This window comes from Apostichopus japonicus, chromosome 22 (genome assembly GCF_037975245.1).
Source record: "Apostichopus japonicus isolate 1M-3 chromosome 22, ASM3797524v1, whole genome shotgun sequence".
Taxonomy (NCBI): Eukaryota; Metazoa; Echinodermata; class Holothuroidea; order Aspidochirotida; family Stichopodidae; genus Apostichopus; species Apostichopus japonicus.
The window spans coordinates 19,136,038-19,160,162 of record NC_092582.1 but is presented as its reverse complement, the minus strand read 5'-3'; the positions used below and the strand labels follow the sequence as shown (position 1 = coordinate 19,160,162).

General features: G+C 38.2%; 1 protein-coding gene across 2 annotated transcripts in view; it reads right to left on the bottom strand.

Moving 5' to 3' along the window:
- Nucleotides 1–639: 639 nt before the first annotated feature.
- The window catches only part of LOC139963450 (laminin subunit gamma-1-like), an 82,305-nt gene continuing 58,819 nt past the window's right edge, over nt 640–24,125 (bottom strand). The window contains exons 16-31 of one of the 2 annotated variants that reach the window (XM_071964220.1): nt 23,276–23,388; nt 22,545–22,835; nt 21,463–21,600; nt 20,442–20,633; nt 19,748–19,876; nt 18,840–19,020; nt 18,412–18,546; nt 16,465–16,639; nt 15,946–16,068; nt 15,118–15,232; nt 14,295–14,494; nt 13,705–13,863; nt 11,792–11,891; nt 10,995–11,248; nt 7,075–7,104; nt 640–2,593 (exon numbers count right to left, since the gene is read on the bottom strand). In XM_071964220.1, the coding sequence (XP_071820321.1) occupies nt 7,099–7,104; nt 10,995–11,248; nt 11,792–11,891; nt 13,705–13,863; nt 14,295–14,494; nt 15,118–15,232; nt 15,946–16,068; nt 16,465–16,639; nt 18,412–18,546; nt 18,840–19,020; nt 19,748–19,876; nt 20,442–20,633; nt 21,463–21,600; nt 22,545–22,835; nt 23,276–23,388 (2,311 nt within the window). In that variant the 3' untranslated portion in view covers nt 640–2,593; nt 7,075–7,098. The remainder of the gene's footprint in view (nt 2,594–7,074; nt 7,105–10,994; nt 11,249–11,791; nt 11,892–13,704; nt 13,864–14,294; nt 14,495–15,117; nt 15,233–15,945; nt 16,069–16,464; nt 16,640–18,411; nt 18,547–18,839; nt 19,021–19,747; nt 19,877–20,441; nt 20,634–21,462; nt 21,601–22,544; nt 22,836–23,275; nt 23,389–24,125) is intronic. The other variant, XM_071964219.1, reaches the window with a different exon arrangement.

Sequence of the window (24,125 nt, the reverse complement as noted above, 5' to 3'; positions counted from 1 at the left end):
GGACTGGCTAATCCTGCAATTACTCCAGGAAGTGGATCACCAAAATTTAATACAGGAAAGCCAGCAGGCTTAGTGATTCCTTGCTGCCTTATAAGTTTATACTGTATATTGAATCACCTGAGTGATAGAGAACAACTGAAGAAAATGTGTCCTGAAGTCAAGTAACCGAACACCAGAAAAGTGTGCCAGATCATTGCAAAGGTACTGCCCTTCTAAAAGTTGAAGACAGAAAACAGTCATTAGTGGAAGTGGCAAACCCCTATCAGCGTTTAAAAGAACAAATGTCAGATCCTGTGACATAGAGAAGCCATTCATCAAAGCAATGGTTTGAAAGGGAACAAGGTTTCAGACTTTGACCTCTGTAGACATTCGACCTTCACAGAAACCATTCTGAGTTTCTTCTACTCAATATGAAGCAACATGGAGCAATTAACGAAAATAGCTCCATGGGTGCATCCACATGCTCCATCACCTCTGGCAGGGAATCAAAACTTTGAAATGCAAATTACAATGAGGATGTGCTTAAACCAGAAAGATGCAGAAAGTTTGCTGCCATCAAAACTTCAGCCACCAAAAGTTAAGGAATCGGTCTGCCAACTCTATCAGACAATCATTAAAGAAAACACTCAGAAAAGGAGGTTATTTAGTGTGTCTCTGTATTTCAAATAATGCAGCATAGGCTATATTCCATAAAAGAAAATAACATACTTTAGGACAAACAAAGATGAACTACTACGTTACTCATGAGTCACCGGTGAGTTACTCATTGATGATCTTCGACTGGTAATGAACGACTCACAGAATCTGGATGGAGAGTCACCTCAGATAAATCACTCCTGGAACGGCATCATTTTGAGTGAGTCATCTCATTTGGATTATAAATATGAAGATCTTTGGATTAGCATAATTCACTGGTCAGTGCCTCAAGGATCTTTACTTAAGGAAGGTAAGGAAAAGGAAGGGAGAGGCAAAGACTAATTTTGAGTAAAACAGATAACACATGAATATTACTCACAATGTAAAAGAAATATAAAATCACAGTGGTGTGTTAAAAAGGTGGGGTAAAGTTAACAAGAATTCAACTTGACTCTCTCTTCTCATCTGGGTTCTAAGACCTTCCCACTCAAGGTTACAGGAAATTCCCTCCTATCTAACTTTTGAAGACCTCCCCAGATTTGATTCTGTTTTGTATTTTTTTTGTATTCTTCACACAGCATAAATAGAGTCAAAAGAGGGAAGTCTCACGAGCACGACCGACAGAACACGACTATAAATATAAAACAGATGATATGGCTATAAAAACTACCTGTACTTTAATACATGACCGGGTGAAATATGATACATAAATAATACGCAAAATGTGGAGGACAAAGTGCAAACCAAAAGCCGAATTGCTTTTAATAAGTACTGAGTATTAAAATGCACTCCATTGCAAAAGAAATGTTTTCAACTTTTGATCTAAACTTTGAGACTATATCGCCAATTCTGTGTTTTCCAAGATAAACATGGAAAGAAAAAGGAAAAAAAATTACAACAACAAAAATAATAATAACAATAATAAAATGAAATATAAAGGGAAGGACAAAAGTATCTACATAATTTTAAAAGCTCACCTTTTTCCATACCAAATATGTTAACCATTACAAGTTTTAACAAGTTATAAATGAGAAAACCATGATTAATTTTTTTTAAACCTTGTCCTATTAGCAGCATTTCTTTCCATCTTTATCAAATACTTATTGAGTTTTCTCTTGCATCTTTTGTGACAGAATTTTTTTGTTTCCTTTGGGGTTTAGTTTGGATATCTCATGGAAAAGTGAGACCTGTGTCTGCATCACAAATCAGCAATGTTTCAAATTTCTGGTTTTGTGATCTCTACTGGCCAGTATTTCATTTTTGACAATATCTCCAAAAAAATGAAAAATTGAACATGAAACTGTAGTCTTCTGTCATTCATTATCAAAATATTTTTTCCTGTTTAAAATTATCATTTTTTTCCCTTTTCATTTTTGAAACAAAGTTCATTTCTTCTTCTAGGTGTTTAACTATACCTGAATTTACTCACACTAAAACAACAAATAATAACAATTTAAAAATGATAAAAAAAAAGACAAGAAACGACAGCTTTTAAGCAACAGGAAATATTGTCATGTCCATTGGCAGTGATCTAATTAAATTAAACTAATATTCAAATACAGAGAAATATATAGCTAAAACTATGAATGTTTCCACAAAAAACTCAAAAATGACTTTTTCAACATGGTTGGAAATTTTTTTTGAAGTTATGACAAGATTCTAGATATAATAAAAGTCTTCATTATTTTGATCCCTTCTACCATGGCCAAAATATGAGCATTGGTCAAAAAGTAGGACTGTAAAACTGTAATAGAGTTTGTGACTTCTACAGAAAACGTGTTTTATTTTTTTGTATGAAAATTTGTTAATTTAAAAGAGAGAAAAAAATAGACATAATTGTTAATATCCCATGAAGGCTTTTTCTGTCTGCATAGTTAATGATTTGATGGAAGACGTTGCTATGATACCAGCTCCAAGCCTCTCTTCTGTTCCTCCTTTAAAGATTGTAAAATTATGTCTAAAAGAGAGAAAACGAACGGAAAATCATTGGTATCGTATTCATTCAGGTGGCATCATGTTAATAATAGGTTAATTAGGCTCAGTATTCTAGTATGAGACCATCTAAATGGCACCAGAAAAGAAACCAATACCCTGGGGGCATAAAAGCTGTTGGAAGGGACGGGGGGGGCCTACGTGCTGACCAGTGATAGTGTGGTATCAACAATTACGACCAGGATTCTAAGAGGTCTGTTCTTACTTTTACAGAAACTCAAAAATCTCACATGTATATATTGCTTTATTGTAATTTATGTTTTAACTTGGTAACATCATAATTAGCCACTTCATTCATACCAAACAGTAGTGGTATTATATATAAGAGGTGTGACAATGGTAGCATAAGACATTAGCACAATAGAGAGTATTGTTTGATAATGATAGTATAGTGGAGTATTTGAGGTATAACAATGTAAATATATGCCATTAGCACAATGGAGTATTTTTTGATCATGATAGTATAGTGGAGTATTTGAGGTATAACAATGTAAATATTTGCCATTAACACAATAGAGTATTGTTTAGATAGGATGGCAGTGGACAATGGTAGTGGACTATTTGAGGTGTAAACAATGTAAAACATATACCATCGATGCAACTAATTCCCTCATTTTCTTGTATTTTAGCATTCCCAGTTTGATTTGCATATTTTTTATTCATTTTGTAGTATTATTTGCACACGTCTGCTGCATATTTTTATTTTGCAATATAACAGAGAGAACAAGAAGCAATGAGGGGACATTAAATGCACACACAATGACCATTGTGTCCACGTATGGTACTAAATGGATGTGATACACACAGATTGACATACAAGACAACCACACATAACAGTGATCAATTGGGCGATTTGGTTTACATGAGCAGCGGTAAATATGCTACACAGCAAATCTTAAACAGCATCCTTTGTAACCAGATAAGAAACTTTCACAAAATTGTATCATTTTGACAGTAGACCCAATCTAAAATAAGAAAAGGTACAAGATCACCAAACTCAAAACGGAAAGGAACCATAACTGATTTTCCTGGTTCTCGGCTGAATTTGTTTGTACAAGGTTCAGCTCTCTGCACTTGTCCTATTTAAAAATGGTCCCGAAAAAAGGACAATGTCCCACCCCCCCCCTCACCACCAGATATTGAGATGGTATGAGAATTTCATGACCGATTGGGTCTAATAAATGACTTCAATCTACCAGAATCTGTTACACTTCCATCCTGGAACACTGCCCTCAGTTATAGACGGCATACAACAAAACTTTCAAAACCAGCATTATTTCAATAGTGATAGGATCAGTAACAAATGAATGTAAGTGGTTAATATCATTTGTATTAAAAGAGGTTAGAGGCTGATAGTGTTTACCACTTGGTTAGGGTAAATCACTTGGTTAGGGTAAACCACTTATTAATGTAAACCACTTGGTTAGGGACAGGGTAAACAACTTATTAGTGTAAACCACTTGGTTAGGGTAAACCATTTGGTTAGGGTAAACCACTTGGTTAGGGTAAACCACTTACTACTGTAAACAACTTGGTTAGGGTAACCACTTGGTTAGGGTAAACCACTTGGTTAGGGTAAACCACTTGTTACCTGCTGTTACAGCTATATCCGTTTTTGCATTCTATTGCAGAAAACAACTTGTAAAAGACAACACAAAAAAGCTGCCCAAACCAACAAGGTGATGCTTAACTGGAGGTTTCAGCGATTCAAGTTTGTGCATTATTAGTTTGTACTTACCTGCAGAGAATATGTTACATTTGCTTTAGGTATGAACCGAATAGGGCAAAGCGGAACAAAGGAGTTCACACTCTCCAATAGATCCCACAAATAAATGCAGTAATGCCAGGTAGATTGCAAAACATCATAATCTTATAGTTACAGGCGAGGTTGGTTAAGAGTTGGATCCTATATAGGTGTATCAAACCAATGTCAACTGCTCTAATACGATGCATACTGCTTTCAGTACAACATTGGTGTAATTTTCATGTGGTTTATTAATAGCAAAAGTCACCTGTTTTGAAGGAAGAAACATAAACTCCCTTTGTTAATCTCAATATTAGCAATTGCTCATAATCGTTAGTAGGATATGATAATTATTCAGGATATTTAAATATCTTGGTAATAGTTGGTTAGAGAAGAGAAGACATACTATTGTAAACTTTTTGGAGAATGTTTGTCATTTGATCTGATTTGATATCAGCTACCATTCTTTGGATGGTCTCTCCTACTCACTTTTGTAAAAACCTGATAGAGTATTTCAGTCATACTCTCACTCTCTCTCTCTCTCTCTCTCTCTCTTACTTAACTTTAAGGAGATAGGGGGCTGGGGGAAGCACAATGGTCTGCAGGGGTGGGGGAGCAAGTACTCTTGTGCAGTGACCTGGCTATGGGCCTTCCTATTTATCGTGAAGAACGGGGCCCTTCGACTATCAAAGGACAATACACAAATTTCAGGCATGCTCATAATGAAATAATTCTTCTTTGCTTGGATAGTCATGATATAATGCTATTTCTTGTCATCTTGGCAGTGAATTTCTCCTTTCTTGGGGGGATGAAATTCACTTAAAACCTGCTATGTAATATGATAATGTTTGTGTTTTATGATGTCAATGATGAGATTATATTTAAAATTGGTTATGTAAGTAGGTTGATGTTATAATTTATGAGAATATAAACTGTCGCGGCACAGTAATACAGGTAGAGTAATAGATTATGAAACGCGTGATTTACATATTCATAAACCACAGGGGGTATAACCACACCCCCTTGCGTAGTGCGCAACAACCACCAAGATGAGTATAATGACAATAATAACAATAATTATGACAATAATAATAATAATCATAATATGCAGTTAAAGAGGGACAATACAGATTAGGAAACAGTTGAATAGGGATTAACACTGGGTGTCAAAACAAAATGAAACATTGATTGAAGAAGAGGGGTAACCTACCTATCCCCCCCCCGCCTACCCCCACCACCACCACCAACCATACCTATGCGGTTTTATCCCAAAGCAATACAAATTGCAAAAGATTAAAAGAATGCTATATTTCAGATGTTGCTGTCAAGATAATTTTGGCCTTCAATAATGATAGTTGTTCATCTTAAGGCATTTTATCATGACAGTTTACTTCAAAGTCAACTAGAGAGGTAAAACCATATCTGTCCACCCCTCCCCTCCCCCTCACACCCAACTCTGTGACCAGGTGGAGTCATTTTGGATTGCAACATGGACAGAATTAATGGCTAACCAAGGAATAAACTCTACTGGGTAGGAGGCAAGAAGTCTTTCTTTCTTCAATTCATGTTGTCATAAATGTTGGGATTAAAATACTGGGATGGAAAAATGTTATGCTACACAAGAGGTGCTGTACACAATTAGAGTAGTAGTTCTTCAACGCAGACATATATGCATATATGTAATATTATCACAATGAACAAATACCGCAACAATGGATGATGCCACAGACAAAACTCGTTAGGATGGCAACCTGGTGTTTGGTCAGTATAAACTGGTTATAGACTTGGTACATAATGAATTATGCCACAGACAAAACTCTCGTTAGGATGACAACCTGGTGTTTGGGGAGTATAAACTGGTTATAGACTTGGTACATAATGAATTATGCCACAGACAAAATTCTCGTTAGGATGACAACCTGGTGTTTGGGTAGTATTAACTGGTTATAGTCTAGGTACATAATGAACTAAACGAAGAGATGGTAATTCAAGCCTATTAGGGCACATCCTGTTAAGAGGGTCCTCTTAGAAATTAAAAGGCTATTGTTTATTATCAGTTGTCTGGATGCAACTACTACAATTTTTTTAATTTTATATACTACTATGAAATTACCACCAGCTCCATCTACCCAAGAACAACATATTTCTAAACTACAGTACAGCATACCCCAAAGCGTGCATGCTATATTTATCACGGTTATCCATCATTCCAACATAATGGTCATGTGACTACTAAACTTGTGAATGAAATTTGAGCAAAGGACATACTGTAGCTGCTTTCATAATTCAAGACAATACAAAAATGAACGCTATACGCTCTCAACATCTATTTTCAATATTATTGCAGTTCTGTTGTTATATCTGATAAACAAGATTAAACACATCACATGCAATATGGAGGACCTGCCACTTGGGGGGGGGGGGGGGGGGGGGTAGCCTTCAAGAGAAACATTCTACAGACAAATAATCAAAGAACAATGAATTGGTAATCACCACAAGAGATTATTTCCAACAGTTTTATCCCTGTGTTGTTGTTGTTCAATTTTTTGTTTGTTTGTTATTTCTCTTAATGAGGTTAAATCGTTATTAGATGTATGAGCATTATTCCCACGGTCAGAATGAGATGGTCTCCCGTTTTTACTGAGCTCGACATGTGGCATCACCCATTAGCTGCTTACAGCTAGTGAACAGTGTTGACTTACCGTAGAAAATCAGGTCACGGGATTTTACACCTGATACAACAACGAGGAATGAAGCAATGCAATCACTAACATCGAAACATGTCACAAAACAAATATCAGAAATGACAAGAGGGACGACGATTGTTCACCTCCAGTGGGGTCAAAGGTCAATTCTATTAAACATGCAGGGGCTTTTGGGAATAGGGCTTGAAAGCGATGATGCCCGTGCCCCGTTAAAGCACACCTTTACACATCCATTTTTGGGTAGCAAACCTTCGTAAAAAACTATATTTCTTCTTTTCCGAAGAGTTTGTTTTTGTTACACAGATCGTAAGTTAAGTGTTTTAAGCGGCTGATTGAGTCCATTTTCATCAAGTCTGGATGCTAAAATCTCATGCTGTAGCAATGTAGGTGAATTATCTCAACACTCTGGTAGTCAAATGAATAAGTGATCAATATTGCAATTAAATCATTTTCAAAATACTGATTTGCTTTTTATTAAAACAATATCAAGATATCAAATTGAGGATAACCTGAGTGATAAAAACTCTAGAATATTAAATCTTGAGCAAGGAACAAAGAATGTGATAGTAACATCCTGCTTTTGAGACCTGGAGGTGAACAACGAGGATATTACTTTGCGGTGCAAAAGTGGAAGAAAATCACATGTAAACATGTAAACAAGGTTTTAATAAAACCAATTGAAGCAATATATAGAATAGTGTTGCTACGATAATCGTTTTCAATATCGGTATCGGCCGATATTTGCAATATCGGCAGCATATCGGTATCTGTAAAATTTTGCCTAATTGCCGATAACAGCAAACCGATATTGAACTTTTCTTTTTAACAGCAGAGCTACTTCTTTATACTTGCAATGATCTGTTAATCTGCCTAAGACGATCCATTTCTTTAGCGTCAGTTAAACTCAGATTCATTTTCAATTAATATCCATGGAAACCTGACCCTCCGTAACCTCTAAAAACATGTCTACGGCGCGCGAATATAACCAATGACCTTCGTGAACCTTGGCCTACACACAGCATGAGTGCAGCATATATACACTGTACTAACCATTCATTTTCTCAAAGGCCTCCGTGAAAACCTTGAACATGATATTTAACCGCACAGTTCAGCAAAGTTGGAAAACCTTGTTCAATTTCCCGCGAACACAAAATACTGACAACTTTTTTTATTTAAATTGTCACGAAACTGATAAATTTTAAAACGACAAGTTAGATTACCTATATAATGTTATAAAATGAAAAGAGATTTAATCTGTCTTTCAATCTTTAAAAAGTGCAACTTACAAAACTTCCGATATTATGAAACAAACAACGTTCAGCAAAGCCCTGTTTCTAGACTGCCTAACAATGAATAGCGTGCACTATGCGTACATTTTTACAACTGCGTTTAACCCTATACCCAACTACCACGGTGCCTGTGCTGTTAATTTTCCCAAGTACCTTCACAATCACTGTGAGCTCATCCCCTGTGTAACACCTGTTTGTTAACATTTTTTGGCACGTTGCCAAGGAACTTTTTAGTTACGTGAGATCTGTAACCGCCGAGGTGGTTAGGCTATTTGTTATACACTTAACTATGGTAGGATATTATTTTTTCCGTATTTTTGGAAATTCTAGAAAATACTTTCTTTTCCCCCCGCTTAACAGATGTGGTCTTACGGTATATTCATAAATGGATGCACTAGAGCCTTGTTTACATGACATTAGTTGCATTTAGTACGATATGCCAGTTTTGCGTGAATTTTTCGAAAGTGTTTTGCTCGATCTTTCGTAATATTTGAAAATGTGTACCACCGTACTTTCCGTACACAATTGGTCATTTCTCTACTGATTTTCAGTTTTTTTTCCTCTATACGGTCAAGTGAATAAGTTGTACATTGAGTATTAACTCAATAAATTATAACTTTTACATTGTGATCGACAGTTCGTAACCTAATTAAGATGCAATTTTGCAAGCATACGTTAACACTGTAAGCAACTTGTAAGTCTGTACGATGTTAAGGCTCACATTTACTGCGTCCATTTTATTTTGTCTGTTAAAAAATATCGGTATCGTATCGGTATCGGACCGATATTGGGATGATAATATCGGATATCGGCCAAAACCGATATTGGTGATATCTGCGCAACACTAATATAGAAACAGCGACCACAAGTCATGTTTGGATTATCTCAAAATCTTACAATGTGATGAGGGGCAGGGGGAGGGGGGGGTTAGTGGAACTACCTTCTACCAGGTAAGGGTCAGGCAACCACAAGGAACAAATGCTCTATTCTTTCTAGTTTGATTATTCTACCGGGATTATGACAAAAGGACGATTGCCCAAACCAGGCGAGAGGTGCCCTCAGAGGACACATACGTTCATCTTTCTCTCAGAGGACACATAGATACATCTGTCTCTCAGAGGACACATACATTCATCGTTCTCTCAGAGGACACATAGATACATCTTTATCTCAGAGGACACATAGATACATCTTTCCCTCAGAGGACACATAGATACATCTTTCTCTCAGAGGACACATAGATACATCTTTCTCTCAGAGGACACATACGTATTTCTTTCAGAGGACACATCGATACATCTTTCTCTCAGAGGACACATAGATACATCTTTCTCTCAGAGGACACATACTTCTTTGTCTGCATTCAATGTTTGAAAGAAGACCAGAAGGTGCTGCTGATACACTTTAGAAAGAAAGGTTTCCAAAAAAATCAACCCAATTCTGACTATCTTTTGGACATCAAGAAATTGAATTATGAATCCAAGGACTGAATTTCACTGTACATCAATGTTTCAAACATTATGAGAGCATACTGTATTGGTTTAATATTGTTGGTTTTACCAACCTATTATCATGACAATTCCCATCAAAGACGTTTCCATGCTTGACTTTGTGCTGGCAACTTCTCAAACAAAATGTGCATTGCATAACAGCCCACCCAAAATTAACATGACTACTTTATAGAAGACATCCAAAACAGTGATACCAATTCAGCTTAGTGCCAATGTCAATGATGTAAAGAGAGGGGGCGGGGGGGGGGGGGGAGGACATCACCTTTTAGAAGCAAACTTTACAAATTATTATTCAAATCAAAATGTTGAGTACAGCTGAAAGCAAAGCAAGCATATCAATTAAGCTAATTTAGAACATGGGAAGTTTTACACCAAAGAACAAAGAATGAGTGCGACGTCATACATTCGAACGTAAAATTCCCTATTCGGACAGATTGGTGAAATGTCGTTGAAATTTTAAACTATCAGAATCAAATAATTGTTTAGATGACATAATCAATAAACGGTTGTAACTCTTGAAATCAATGTTTGAACATGGGTTCTTAAAATTCATGTTTGTCTACATTCATGAGCATGACAAAACTTTCCTGTAGAACACTGGCAATTCTTAATCTCCAGTTTTACTCCTCTTGGGCGAACCACAACGGTAACGACAGATGGGATGGGTTTTCTGAGTTGCAATCAACTTTAACTAGGTTTTATTTGCTTTTTAGAGAAAATTAGAATTAAAATCCAGGGTGCTCTAGTGTTTTAATAATTCTGAGATGTTGCAACATGGATCAGAATGCTAGTTGCTAGATCAGAAACAAGATTTGATACAAGACCACCCGGGTGGGGGGGGGTAATTAACCAAAGGGATGTAAGTAAACATCAGGGACGATACTGACCAGCAGAGAAGGTTGTTTTTTTTAATTTTCCTTTCGCATATGCTGTGTTTAGATACTCACAAACTGGCTTTGAAAAGCAAAACCTTATGATCAATTTAAATGTCTAAATGAATGCTTAAAATAAAAACCATATTTTTGAGAAAAAAAATAACTTACTTTAAACAAAAATAATCACACTCCTGTCTCAATGACTCTGGAATTGTGACAAAGCATTAAGAAGAAGAACTGACCTTTTCCAACGATCTCTCGAACGGACAGAACTCTGGTAAAGAATCGCTGATATCTTGCACGTTTTGCACTTGTTTCTTAATCTCCTCTAGGCTGAGTTGATGGCTTTTGATCTCCGTCTCCTGCACCTCCTGTAGACCTCGCATCCGTTCCATGATCCCGTCCACGTCCAGATCATTCCAGTAGGTGGAGTTGAGGTTGGCAAAGTTATTTTCGGCCGTCTCTAGAGCGTCTTCGTCGATATCGTCCAGATCGCCTTTATATGAATTAAGTCGATAAATGAGGAGAAAAACATTGATGCCATGTTTCATCACTTTCCAATTGATGCCAGATAATGTCTCTAATGTCACTTTAACAAGGAGCAACCGAAGGTTGTTTGAGGAAACTCTTTCCAATACAGTTTGTGCCTCACTGTCATTATCATCTTTAAAGCAGACGCTACCCCCAAATCCTTGAACCCTTTTGTTTTTCACTATCATCTTCTATGGGTTATGAGTGATAACCCTTCCATAAGGTCACACACATCACTGATACCATACCATACCATATCTATAGGCTAGAGGCAGAACTTTCAAGAGCCTCTCCTCCCATTATAACTCGTCGGTACAACCACTCGGTTACTTAAAACCTTGTCACCAAATACACAATACATGGATATTTCTTCCATTAGTGTTTCAGGTGATGTGAATATCGACCAGGTTAAATTAAAATACTGAACAATGACTACGATAGCAAAACACAATCCGATAATGTTAATGATCAAAGTGATCAGATTGAGACAATAGATGGGAGATGTTACCCAGTGCGTCCATGAGTGCCTGGACTCTCCTGATGGCATCGTCCACTGCATCCATAGCTTGCGTGGAGGACTTGTCGGCAGCGTTTGCTTTCACCTGAGCCTACAGAGCCGAGACGGTAGAAAGGAAGAAGAAGGGAGTGAAAACACGCGGCATAGATTGACGCTTACAGGAAAAAGATTTGAATTAACATTAGCTACATAGCCCAGGGATGTGCCCAGGATTTCCTGAGTGCCGGGTATACTGGTCGCCGTCCTGGCCGGGGGAGGGGTCTAAGGGGGAAGGGGTTCCCCCTCCCCTTTGAGAAATTTTTCGATTTTTGAAGGTGCTCAGATGCCAAATGCTGGCACTTGTGTAGCTTTTAAGCACATACACAAGTACTAGTTTTGCTAACAATTTACATTTAAATTTTTTTTTTTAGTGAAATATATTACGTACCTGGTAAAAGTTTATAGTTTGTTTCAAAGAGATTTTACAAGGGACCGATTGAGAGCCGTAAGTAATGTTTCTTGCATGCATAACTGATGCATCATTAGTCTGTATGATTTTGGCATAGGCTAGGCCCAATTTATGTTGAATATATGGTTAGGAATGTCAGGGTTTTGAGATGGAAATAGTGCTGGGCGGGATTAACGATTTTTAAGACAGTGCTGGGCGGTAATTTTTAGTGCTGGGCAGGGACGCCCAGTGTGGGCACATCCCTGATAGCCTAATGCATCCTAGCAGGATCTTTCTAATCCACGTCAAACTTGTATGCAAAGAGTGCAAAAGTTGTGCGAAGACAGGTAAGTCAAGCATTGAAGTCAATAGCTTGCTTCTTTACTATGAGCGATAAGTTTTGTTGAAATGTTCTCTCCATATGACTATACAAAATAAGTGGATATGAATTCTCACAAAACAAGGGGTTTCTTGGTCGTGTCGTTTTACTTGTTGACAACTGATTCCACCTGAATGATGATGACACTATCATAAACAACCAACGATGCTTTACAGAGAGAATTAAAAGGAATAGTTTCAGATGTTTTTCATACTTTGATTTCCTATATAAAACACACAGCAACACACAGCAAAGATTGACAGTTACAGGAGAAGTTGTGAATCAAAATAATAGCTGGCAGGATCTTCCGAGCAGAGTAAACAGGTCGCTTTATTTCGAGTAGTTTGATTCCTTTCATGATCCAAATTAAAATATATCAAAAATACTCTCACAAGACAGATCAGATCCTCCAATTGTTGCCAACCGATTTTTATTTGATGATACTACCGTAAACCTACAATGCATTAGAGTGAATGATAGGAATGGTTCTGCGTTGTTAGGGAGTGTTTTTCATATTTTTTATTTCAATGTGTTTTGGAAACAAGGTCCAACAAATGAGGTCTCTAAAGTAATCTCGGTCATCTGTACAATAGAATCTGTGACTTCACAACCATGTTTATGTCGTTGAATTTGGTTTATATTCGCAGAGGGGGGCGGGGAGGGGGGGAGGGATTGAAATAATTTCCAAATGTTCTTTTCTCCACATTTGTACTACTGAGAGATAGGATGTATATTGCTCTGGTCTAGTATTGTTTCGTAATTTCATGTTTACTTACGCTACATATGAAAAACCTCATTGAAGAACAGTTTCTTAAATACTAGTAATATTTCCGGGCCTCGGCTGTTGAGCAAATGCCGACCCTCCATCACTGCATCTTACTGGTTGAAACTCTGACGGCGCAGAAAACACTTCTACCAGAGGAGGAGGATAGGGTCACCAAGCTGTTGTCTTATCATTTGTTTTTAGCTGTAAACTTGTTTCAGCCACTTCTTCCAAAAGGAAACCCTTTCTACATATCATCTATCCACCACACACTTTCCTTCTACTAGAAACAGACAGTTGTCATTTCAAATTAAAACTCCTTTTTAAGGTCCTACCTCCTGTGCCGCTGCAGAGTCGTTTCTTGATTGGCCGTCGATGGCGTTGAGTCTCATCATGGTGCTATTGACGTCCACTGCCAGGCTATCTGCTCTATCCTTCTCAAACTGGGCCGCTTCTTTCTCTTCCTCGGCCTCCGCCAATTTGTCTTTGGCAGCCTGAAACGAATCAAATGTGAAGATGGGTTCTTACCAAAGTTTGTAACCGAAAAGGCAACCATCCCCCTCCGTGCAATAGTGTGGCTAACCTGTCTATTTTCTTTACTGCTGGTCTAACCACTCTCCCCCCCCCCCACTTTCCCATCCGCCAGTTTTCAATATTGTTTTGTACAGGAATGTCCAGTACGTCAAAAGACAATAACCAGCTAACAGTTGTTGTTTTTTATGCATATTCAATCATTTACCCACCAATCGGTGCCAGTGGGTGTTACCTCTGATGCTGAGCTAACAGTTTTTTCCCTTTCCATTATGCATATTCAATCATCTTCCACCAATCGGTGTAAGTGGGTTTAACCTCTGATGCGGAGCTAACAGTTTTTCTATTATGCATATTCAATCATATCCCACCAATCGGTGTAAGTGGGTGTTACCTCTGATGCAGGCTTGGCTTTCTCCCTTTCTGCGATAGCCACATCTCTGGCCATCATGGCATCACCCTGTGCTGCGTCGATGGTTTCCTTGGCACTAAGGGCTGTTTCGTTGGCCATGTCAATGTTCATTCTGATTTCGTCAATCTTTAACATGGCGTCGGTCGCCTCCTTTCGGCTTTGGTCTACCTGTTCCTCAAATGCTGTATGAATTGAAAGATGAATTAATCAGTATTTTTACGAATCCAGCCAGAACTGCTGAAGAACACAGAAGATATCACTCCCTAACCTTCACTTTTGCTTAGATGTCATGCCGTGCACTACAGGACTTGTTACATACACAAATATCTTGGTACTCCTTAAAAAGGAGCTCCAAAGACCAGTAGGAATACTGTCTTTTTACAACATTGACAATTTCAAGCCATCGCCTTACATTTCAAATATTGAAGGAAAATTTTAAAAAATAAATAAAGAAAAAATAATCCCCAAAATTGATATAAAAAAAGTATGATTTAATTCCACAATATTGTAACAGTGAACGATGATTTAAAACAACAGCTTTGTGTTTTAACAAAACAGTTTTGTGGTACAGACTTATGGAAGAACTCTTTAACAGAACTTCTTCTGTTCCATCACTTCTGTTAATAATAATTAATCCCTTTGACCAGGACTACAGCCACACAAAACCTGTAATATATGCTGAAACGTCCACCAAGTACCAAAACTCACAACATATAGATATATATATATATAGATATATATATATATAGATATATATATATATAGAAATCTATAGTTTGAACTCAAATCTAACTTTCTCTCTTACTTTCCAGAGTGGTCTTGATGGCGTGAGCTTCTTCCAAAGTTTCGTTGCCCTTCTTTGTGGCTGCTTTAGCATCGGCGTCTGCCTTATCTGCTTTAGCTAGCAATAGGTCAAGTTCCTGTTAAAAGTTACAAAACAATAACAACAATTAAAAGAAGAAGCAATACATGGACCACAGATGCATAACACCCAGAGAATAACTAATCCGTCATCGCAATATGCTACGTAAAAATAGTCAAAAATGCTATACTACCAGTCCAAAGATATATAGCATGTTATTTTGGTTTGTGTTTTCTTAACACAGAAACCATAGTATTTTTTTATATATCAAACAAAAACTAAGAGCCTTGAAAAACTACACGAAATTATCACCTGCTTATTGGCAAATTCAAAATGAAAACTTTGCACAGAGCTGAGAGCCGTTGGAGCTTTGCAAAAAGCTGTTGGCTACATCAGATTTTGAAACGGTGAAATTTGAAAATTACAGGCTCTTACATTCAATCGTCTCAGCAAGGTGACGGTTTTATCGTATCGATGTAATTTACATATTCATGTCATATCATGTTTAACCAGTATATAACATAAATATTCATTTTGATAAAGTGGAATTACTCAGCATCATCATCTGGGGCTAAACTGATCAAGAATATGTAATTGTAAGAGTTTTTCTTTTTTCTTCACTGTTGACACACAAAAAATTTCTACATTAAAATTATTTCATGAGCTTGCTGCAGTTTCTACTTTCACTGAACACCCCCCTTCATATATTTTATTAAGCATCTGTTGCTTGGCAAAAGATAAGATTTTCTTTGACATAAGAGCACACTCCACCTGCTGAACTCCCATGCTGTCCTTGAGAAGATCGGCAGCTTTCTGCGAATCAGCTTCAATCTGATCCAGCAACATTTCATTCTGTTTGGAAATCATCTCAGCTTCTTTCAAGATGGCATCCGCCTAGAGAAAAAGAAAAGACATGATGTCTGTTAAATAGCAAGAGAGAGAGAGAGGGGAAGGGTTCTCTAGGACTTGAACATCAGGTACTACTGATCTAAAAGGCAGGGGAGAGAGAGGGAAGGGTTCTCTAGGACTTGAACATCGGGTACTACTAATCAGGATTTGACATACGACCAAGAAACAGAGTCGAGACATAATTCTCAAACGACAGAAATCTCAACTTGTACTCCTTCACGAGGGCAAGACTATCAAACGGTATCAGGTTTGTGTTTCCATGTTAAATACACACACATGTGCTGTGTATACATAATAGCTATTTTTAAATGGCGGTTGTGCAAACCTTCCTTTTGGAAAACACGAGCCAAAATCGTAGCTACGGTTTTTAAGAGCCCTTACTTGAAGTTTAATGTCATTGGCACTGTTATTGAGTGCTGGTACATCCACATCTACCAGTGGCTGTCTGGCCTGTGATAGGAAAGTATTAGCATCATCCAAGGCATCTTCTCCCATCTCTTTCACATCTGTTGCGGTCTGCATAGCTTTTTCAAAGTCATCGTTAGCCATTTGGAAACTTCAAGAAGCAACGAAAAACAAACAAAAAACAAATTTGCAAAAAGTTTTAAAAAAGTGGATTTAAGATCGTGCAGTATGAATAACACTTTTACACTCACGACAGATTTGATTTGTTTGGTAAATAAATCGTCGGAAATTGTTTTGTTGTTACTTGCTCGGCTCGTTCTTTCAAGACCGGTGACATTGCTTTGGGAATCAAAGTACCAAACTGTGGTGTTGTAATTCTTTGTTTAAAAGCCAATACTGGGAGCAATGAGTAAGAATGATAGCAAAGAATACAGTGTCTATCAGGTTACAAAACATCCTTGGCTTTACAGAGTTGGAATAAACTAAATCACCTTTCTGAAATTGGGCATCATACACATAAACACAGAAACTGAAGACTCATCTCTTTGAAGAGTATGTTTAATCAGAATTGTTTATGTACTAATATTTAACGAAGTATTCCTATTCTTGTATCAGATTCTTGTATTCCTTGTATTCCTATTTCTTGTATTCCTATTCCTTGTATCCTTGTATTCCTATTCTTGTATCTTTTCTAATTTTTACTGAATTTGATCATTTTATTGCATTGCTTGTAATTTATATGTTGTACGACATAATTGTAATTCTTTGTAATTCTTTGTTTAAAAGCCAATACTGGGAGCAATGAGTAAGAATGATAGCAAAGAATACAGTGTCTATCAGGTTACAAAACATCCTTGGCTTTACAGAGTTGGAATAAACTAAATCACCTTTCTGAAATTGGGCATCATACACATAAACACAGAAACTGAAGACTCATCTCTTTGAAGAGTATGTTTAATCAGAATTGTTTATGTACTAATATTTAACGAAGTATTCCTATTCTTGTATCAGATTCTTGTATTCCTTGTATTCCTATTTCTTGTATTCCTATTCCTTGTATCCTTGTATTCCTATTCTTGTATCTTTTCTAATTTTTACTGAATTTGATCATTTTATTGCATTGCTTGTAATTTATATGTTGTACGACGCGTTGAGATGTTTTTACATGTAATGCGCCTTTTAAGAATATATTTATATTACATTAATAACATACATTGAAATTAATGTGAAAGATATATCCTTCTCCATGTTAATTCATGTTCCTTTCTGGTGTGTGGTAGGTGCTACTACTTCAGACCGTTTAATCCATGTTGTACGACTGAAGAGCACTTCACAGGTGGATGGACAAAAAGTTTACAGCCAGCCTATGAACATATGGACACACTGTTACAAAAAAAATTCTGTAACATACTCCCCTCCCTCACCCCACCCCTACTATCCACCGGCCAATCCGACAACACACACCTCTAGAATGAGAAAATCTCAATGCTGCAACTTTTGAGTACACTTAGAATTGTGAACACAGTGCCATGTTCTTGTGATTACTTGTAAAGACTTTTGAAATACTTTAATATTCCTATTCTGTACGTAGTTATGACCTTGCATCATTTAAAATCTGTGAGACTGAGACCACTCCCATTTCTTCACATATTGACTCTAAATGCTTGTCGATCATGAAAAATACTTTTCATATTCACGTTTTCCATCTTCGCAAGAAAAGTTTTTCGATTTCTAGTCTGTCCACTGGCGATACAACTTTTCATTCCAATTTGATTAGCAATCCCTCAAGTGAAGTCATGTGAGCTTTCTGATACTGTTAACAGCTGTGATTTGTTGTGACCACTGTGTGTGTGTGTGTATGTGTTTACAGCTGTCAGTAACTCTGAGGATTCTGGTATATTATTGCTTTAAACTTGTTCTCACCGGTCTTCCAGGTCCTGAATCCCGTCATCCAGCTTTCCAAAGTCGGACACGTTCTTCACCGCTTCTAAAGCTGCCAGAGATGTATTCAGAGCTTCGGATGCGACCGGCTCCATGGTTTCTGCCTGCTCTCCTTGTCTGTGAAGGAATTAAATGTGGGTGGTAAAGAAAATAAAACAGATATCATTGAATCGACGGAACTAATGAACAGACAGACGTTTGCTTAAAATTTGACGTCGCCAAAGTTAATGATTGAATCCATCACATCCACATCAGACCGTAAATTGACATGTCTTGTAACAGAAGTCACTTCCACCTTGACTATTTCTGATCTGGGTGGTTCCAATTGCTGTCCACTGGGGGCCACTAACTTGCAATCCCTGGCCCCCCCCCCGGCCCCACTCCTCCTATTCCAAAATCCAATGACTTACTCGACTACCAGGGTCCTCGCCTCCTCCGCGAGCTGTTGCATCATTCTGTCCTGTGCTGATTGGTTCTTGGCTGTCTCGTTGAATTGGTTCTTCAGTCTGTCCAGCTCGCCGTCCAAAAACTGCTGGGCTTCGACAAGTCTCATCTTAGCGTCGTCGATGATTTCAAAAGTCTCTTCTTGACCTATGAGAAATGTGATTTAAAAAAAAATTATGATCAGAGGGAGGGAGGGGAGAGGGGGGTGGGAAGAGAGTTGTAAATGCCCAGTCCTACTTTGTTTCAAATGACATCTGTGCCTTTCTAGTGTGCTTTTTTTATGAATCCAGCATTCCTCTCCACCAAACTTATACACTTCCGTGCTATCAACCAAGGTATCCAAGCTGTCTGCGTAATGTTTCAACCTTGTGTCTTTATTCGACTGAAAGTCTTTTGTACAGGGTCTGAATCAGAGTATCATCCAGGATTGCTAGAACCATCGAGACCAATCTTGCAGTCAGTTGACATTTGAAAGATGGTGAAAGATGGATGAAAGGCAAACACTGATCCACAAGACTGATGAGTTAAAGAATTAAGTTACACCCCTAAACTGTAATCATAATAATCATAATAATCGTTGTCGTCGTCGGCATCATAATATCATCAGTATAATACTCATGACAGAGGTAAGACAAGAAAGTGACATAGTTCATTAAAACTTTGCAGAAAACAAGGGGAACATCAAAAATATTTCTTCCATGTGCAGCTGTGTTATCATAAACCTCTTCCTTTCCAGCCTTATATTGATAGAACACATTACATTTATCCTACATTCTATGTCTGTGAGTTACTTAATTAAGACTAACTACACTCATGACATCCTGACATGACTATATGTTGTTGCTATGGAGACTGTAAAAATCCAAAAACTCACTATCCTCAGAGCCCTGGGTGTTTTCTTCTGCAGTCTTGAAGACATTTCTGATGTCCCTGACCTGATCCATTAGCATGTCATACATCATCTCCATGGCATCCATGTCCGATTTCAAGACCTTGTCTTCGTCTGAGGGATGAATGGAAAGAAATGGACTTTTCGTGATGAAGATGGACATCATTTCAATCACTGCTTTCCACACTGCTGTGTATGGGGGGCACTCTATTACTTACAAAATAACAAGGGAATATTTTGATGTGAACACAACTCTTGCTATTGTCCTTGCAAATGTGATAGCAATTCACTACCCATTAGCATTCTAAAATGTTCTTACCCCCTCTACACCAACCAATAGAACCACTACTTTGATCCATCCATCTTATGTCCCCATTAACTCACCTCTCACACCCCCCCCCCCCATGGCTAATCTCACCATTGGATATCAGTTAAAACAAAACTGTTAATTTTTGCATAAACAACAAACGATTACGAGTTACTCATTGCTGTTGATAGCTGAACCAGTTTCCCTTACCTCGCTTCCATTGCTCGCTCCACCAAGAATCCAGCACCCCTTTCCAGTCTCTAATATTACTTTCCCTCCTCTTGCACTTACCCATCAGCCACCTGACCAACCCCAGTCTCCCCCTTCTTCCCCACCCCCCAGAACACCCTTCCTGTTTTACTGTACACTTACTGATGGCTCTTTCAGCTTCAACAACAGCTACATCCAACTCGGCTTCCAAGGCCTTGAGCTGTTTCTCAAAGTTGACATCACTGACAACTTCTGGGTTTTCTCCGATGTTCTGCAAGAGGTTTTTCAGGTCTTCCAACTTCTGCCTGTGTGCATTCACCTTGTCCTGCACAAGGCTGTAGCAGTCAGGGCATTCTAAATACGAAAAAGGGACAATAACGTGTGTAACATGACGACGTGATATTACTGTTATCTCAAACAGTTTTGTCAAAAAAAGTCTAAAACTAAAAGTAAAAATTGGAACCAAAAAAAAGGGGATATGAAATTGAATGAAAAGTTGGCATTTCTTCAAACATCCCTTCATAGTTTGGCTTGCCTAATGTTTGGCATCTAAAAATTTGCATTTTGTAAATTGCAGATCACAGGAAAATTAAGGGGGCTATGGACCACATACTAACTACCCTCCCCCTCTATCCCACACCCTATCAATGTTTTATGAGTGAACCAAAGCTTGAAATTCAAAATTCAAAAACTTTCACGTCACATAATAATATCATAATTGAGCTAAATCAGTAGACAAAAGTCACTGCTCAAGGCGCTTTACAAAGAAATTAAATTAAATTTACAAAAGAACAAGTGAAAAAAGGGGTCTTAAGTAAACTTTTGAAAGTAGAAAGTTTAGAGCATGTTTGAATGTGGTCTGGTAACTGGTTACATAGATAAGAGTCAGAATATTCAAAGCTTCTGTAACCATAGGTCTTAGTCATACATTCACCAGATCCCACCTTCCCCACCCACCTTAATATTTTCATTGTAATATTTTTATTCTTTCCCTTCATTCCTTTGGAAGCCTTTGAACTGGTACCTCCCAATTTCACATTCTGGTGCAATTTTGGTTAGAAAACATTGGTAGGAGGGTACTTGTCTATCCTTTAGAGCATAGAGAGTATTGCACCATACGACCGAGGCAAATTGAACACAAAATACAGCATTTTAGTGGGATGGTGACTGGAATTTCACTCACGGACACATCCCAGGGCAATGTTGTAAAAGTTCTCTTCGCAGGAGTCGCATTTGTCTCCTATGACCCCGTCTTGGCAGTCGCAGACACCATCGTAGGTACAGTTCAGGCTACGGGAGCCTTGAGGGTTGCAATTGCAGGCTGCCAGAGGAAAGAAAAAGAACTTGACAACCAGGAGGAGCATAGCACAAAGCATTGAGTTTTTCCATTCTTTTTTTTTTTCAAAATGAATTTTTCTTCTCGTAAGAAATGACATGCGACATTGTCAGATTACGAGAATCCTGCAAGAGGGATGACCTTGAGCTATGACAGTAACAGCAGGTTGAAAAGGATTAGAATTGGGAAACCATTTGAGCTTTAGATGAATAAATATTGACACTCTATGAGCAGGGGGGGACCTTTTTGAATGAATGGGCCAGATATAAGGAGTGAAAAATTGACTGGGCCGCACCTAACCAACGACCTGCTGTTGATTTCAAACCTTTGATTCCGAGGACTTTCAAGCAATAGGTGTGTGTCCTTAATCTGTATTCACAAAAACATAATGTCAATACAGTACAGTTGATAATTAATGGGGATAATAGGCCTACCTGACAGCATCATTAGTGCCGATAAGTTCTAAGCAGCTAGCTCGTTTTTTTGTGGTGATGTAAAATAGATTGATTTTTTTTTTTCTCGAGATATCTCACGGGCGCAAAAAATCACTGGCAGGCCGCATGTGGCCCGCAAGCCGTAGGTTGCCCAACCCAGATCTAGAGTATGTTCAAAGTTATGCTGATTTTGCTCTTGTGGAATAGAAGGGATGAGAGTGTGGGTATGGGAGAGCAAGAGGTAGGGGTTGGGGGGGGCAGGGATTAGAGGATGGTAACACATCCACACTCAACTAAGACACATTCATAGCTAGAGATAATACAATAAAAGATCTTCGAAGACCCCAGCTTGTCAATCCTCCTCCCCCTCCTCCTCCCCCTCCTCCTCTTCCCCCTCCTCCTCTATTTTTCTTCCTCATTTTAATCTGAAAGTTTTCCTATCATTAGTCTTAAGGAACCTTTAACAATAACGAATTCACCCTGCGTTATACTCACGGGTACAACCCTCCGCCGAGAAGCCGTGGTGATCAAAGAGACATCTGTCGCAGGTTTGACCTCCGACCCCGGGTTTACATTCGCACTGACCACTGTCTTCGTCACAGTCTGGCTGGACTGTCCCAACGTTGTCACAATCGCACGGCTCACACCCACGGCCGCTCTTGATGTTCCAGTAACGGTTTCGGCAGTAGCTGCAGTCTCTCCCCTTGACAAACGGCAGACAGTCGCACTGACCGTTACGCTGGTTGCACTCAAAGCTCTCCGAGCCAGGCCCAAAACAATTACAAGCTGATGAAATCAAATTGAACCACAGATAAATTAGCATATCAGCTGAATTCTTGGGAGTTTTCTGATTGGTAGATGCATTCGTCTGACAAATGCCCACATCTGAAGATATATGTAAAATCGACTGGTTGTCCTGGGCAACCTCTGAAAAGAAGAATTGGTCGTTTATCTGGATAAAAAATTGACTGGTTACTGTTGTATCAGCTCACTTGGTAAGGCACATGGCCTTCCCTCATGATCCCAGGTTCAAATCATGTTCTACACAAGAATACATTTGCTCTTTTGTTTAAAAAATACATTAAAATGTGCTTTTTGTCTTGAAAGACCTTCCCTGCCAATTTCTGGAACACGTTCTCAAAGAGTGGTGTAAATTAAGTGTGATACATGGCACAGACAGGACTTCCAACTACAATCCCATGGCCATGATTTAGGGAGCTACTTACGTTGACATTGTCCTTTGGGTTCTCCAAGGGCATCACCATAGTAACCAGCGTCACACTCATCACAGTAGAAACCCGCTGTGTTGTAAACACATTTGAGGCATTCTCCAGTGGTACTGAGAGAGAATTGAAAAAGGAACGTCTAACTTCTGTATGTTCTTTAAGAACTGCAGTTCTTTAAATGATTTTCTGAAATGCCCCAGAGGAAAACATTGCTTGAAGCAAAGAGCCAACATAGAACCAAACTTTCACTGTACCTACAGTGAGCAATGTGCAGGCTAGTCGGGTAGAGTGCTCAAGCCTAACACCTTATTAAGGGCCCACATGCCTGGCTAGTGCTAACTTGATTGCCAAGTGATATCTCATGGGCAGGAATGAAGTCTTCCATTGGCCAGATTGACCAACGGGTCGCTTGTTGATAACCCCCATTTTAGTGTCTTTAGAGAGGCTTTTCAAATAAGTTTCATTAATTTGGTTTGATCGGTGCATCACGACTTACAACATAACGTAACATACCGATTACATAATTACATACCAATTACATCAATTCCCATCCTACATCATGTAACACCACATAATACATACATACTATACTGCATTACACCTTACTACATGACATAATAACTACATAACATAACATTACACAACACAACTTATCATACAAATTACAATAACACACCTCCCATTGATTCACACCCTACATCATATTACACCCTACATCATACCACATAATATAATAACTACATAACATAACACAACACAACTTAACATAGAAATTACAATAATACACCCTACATTATATTACACCCTACATCATACCACATAACATAATAAATGTTACACATTCACACAG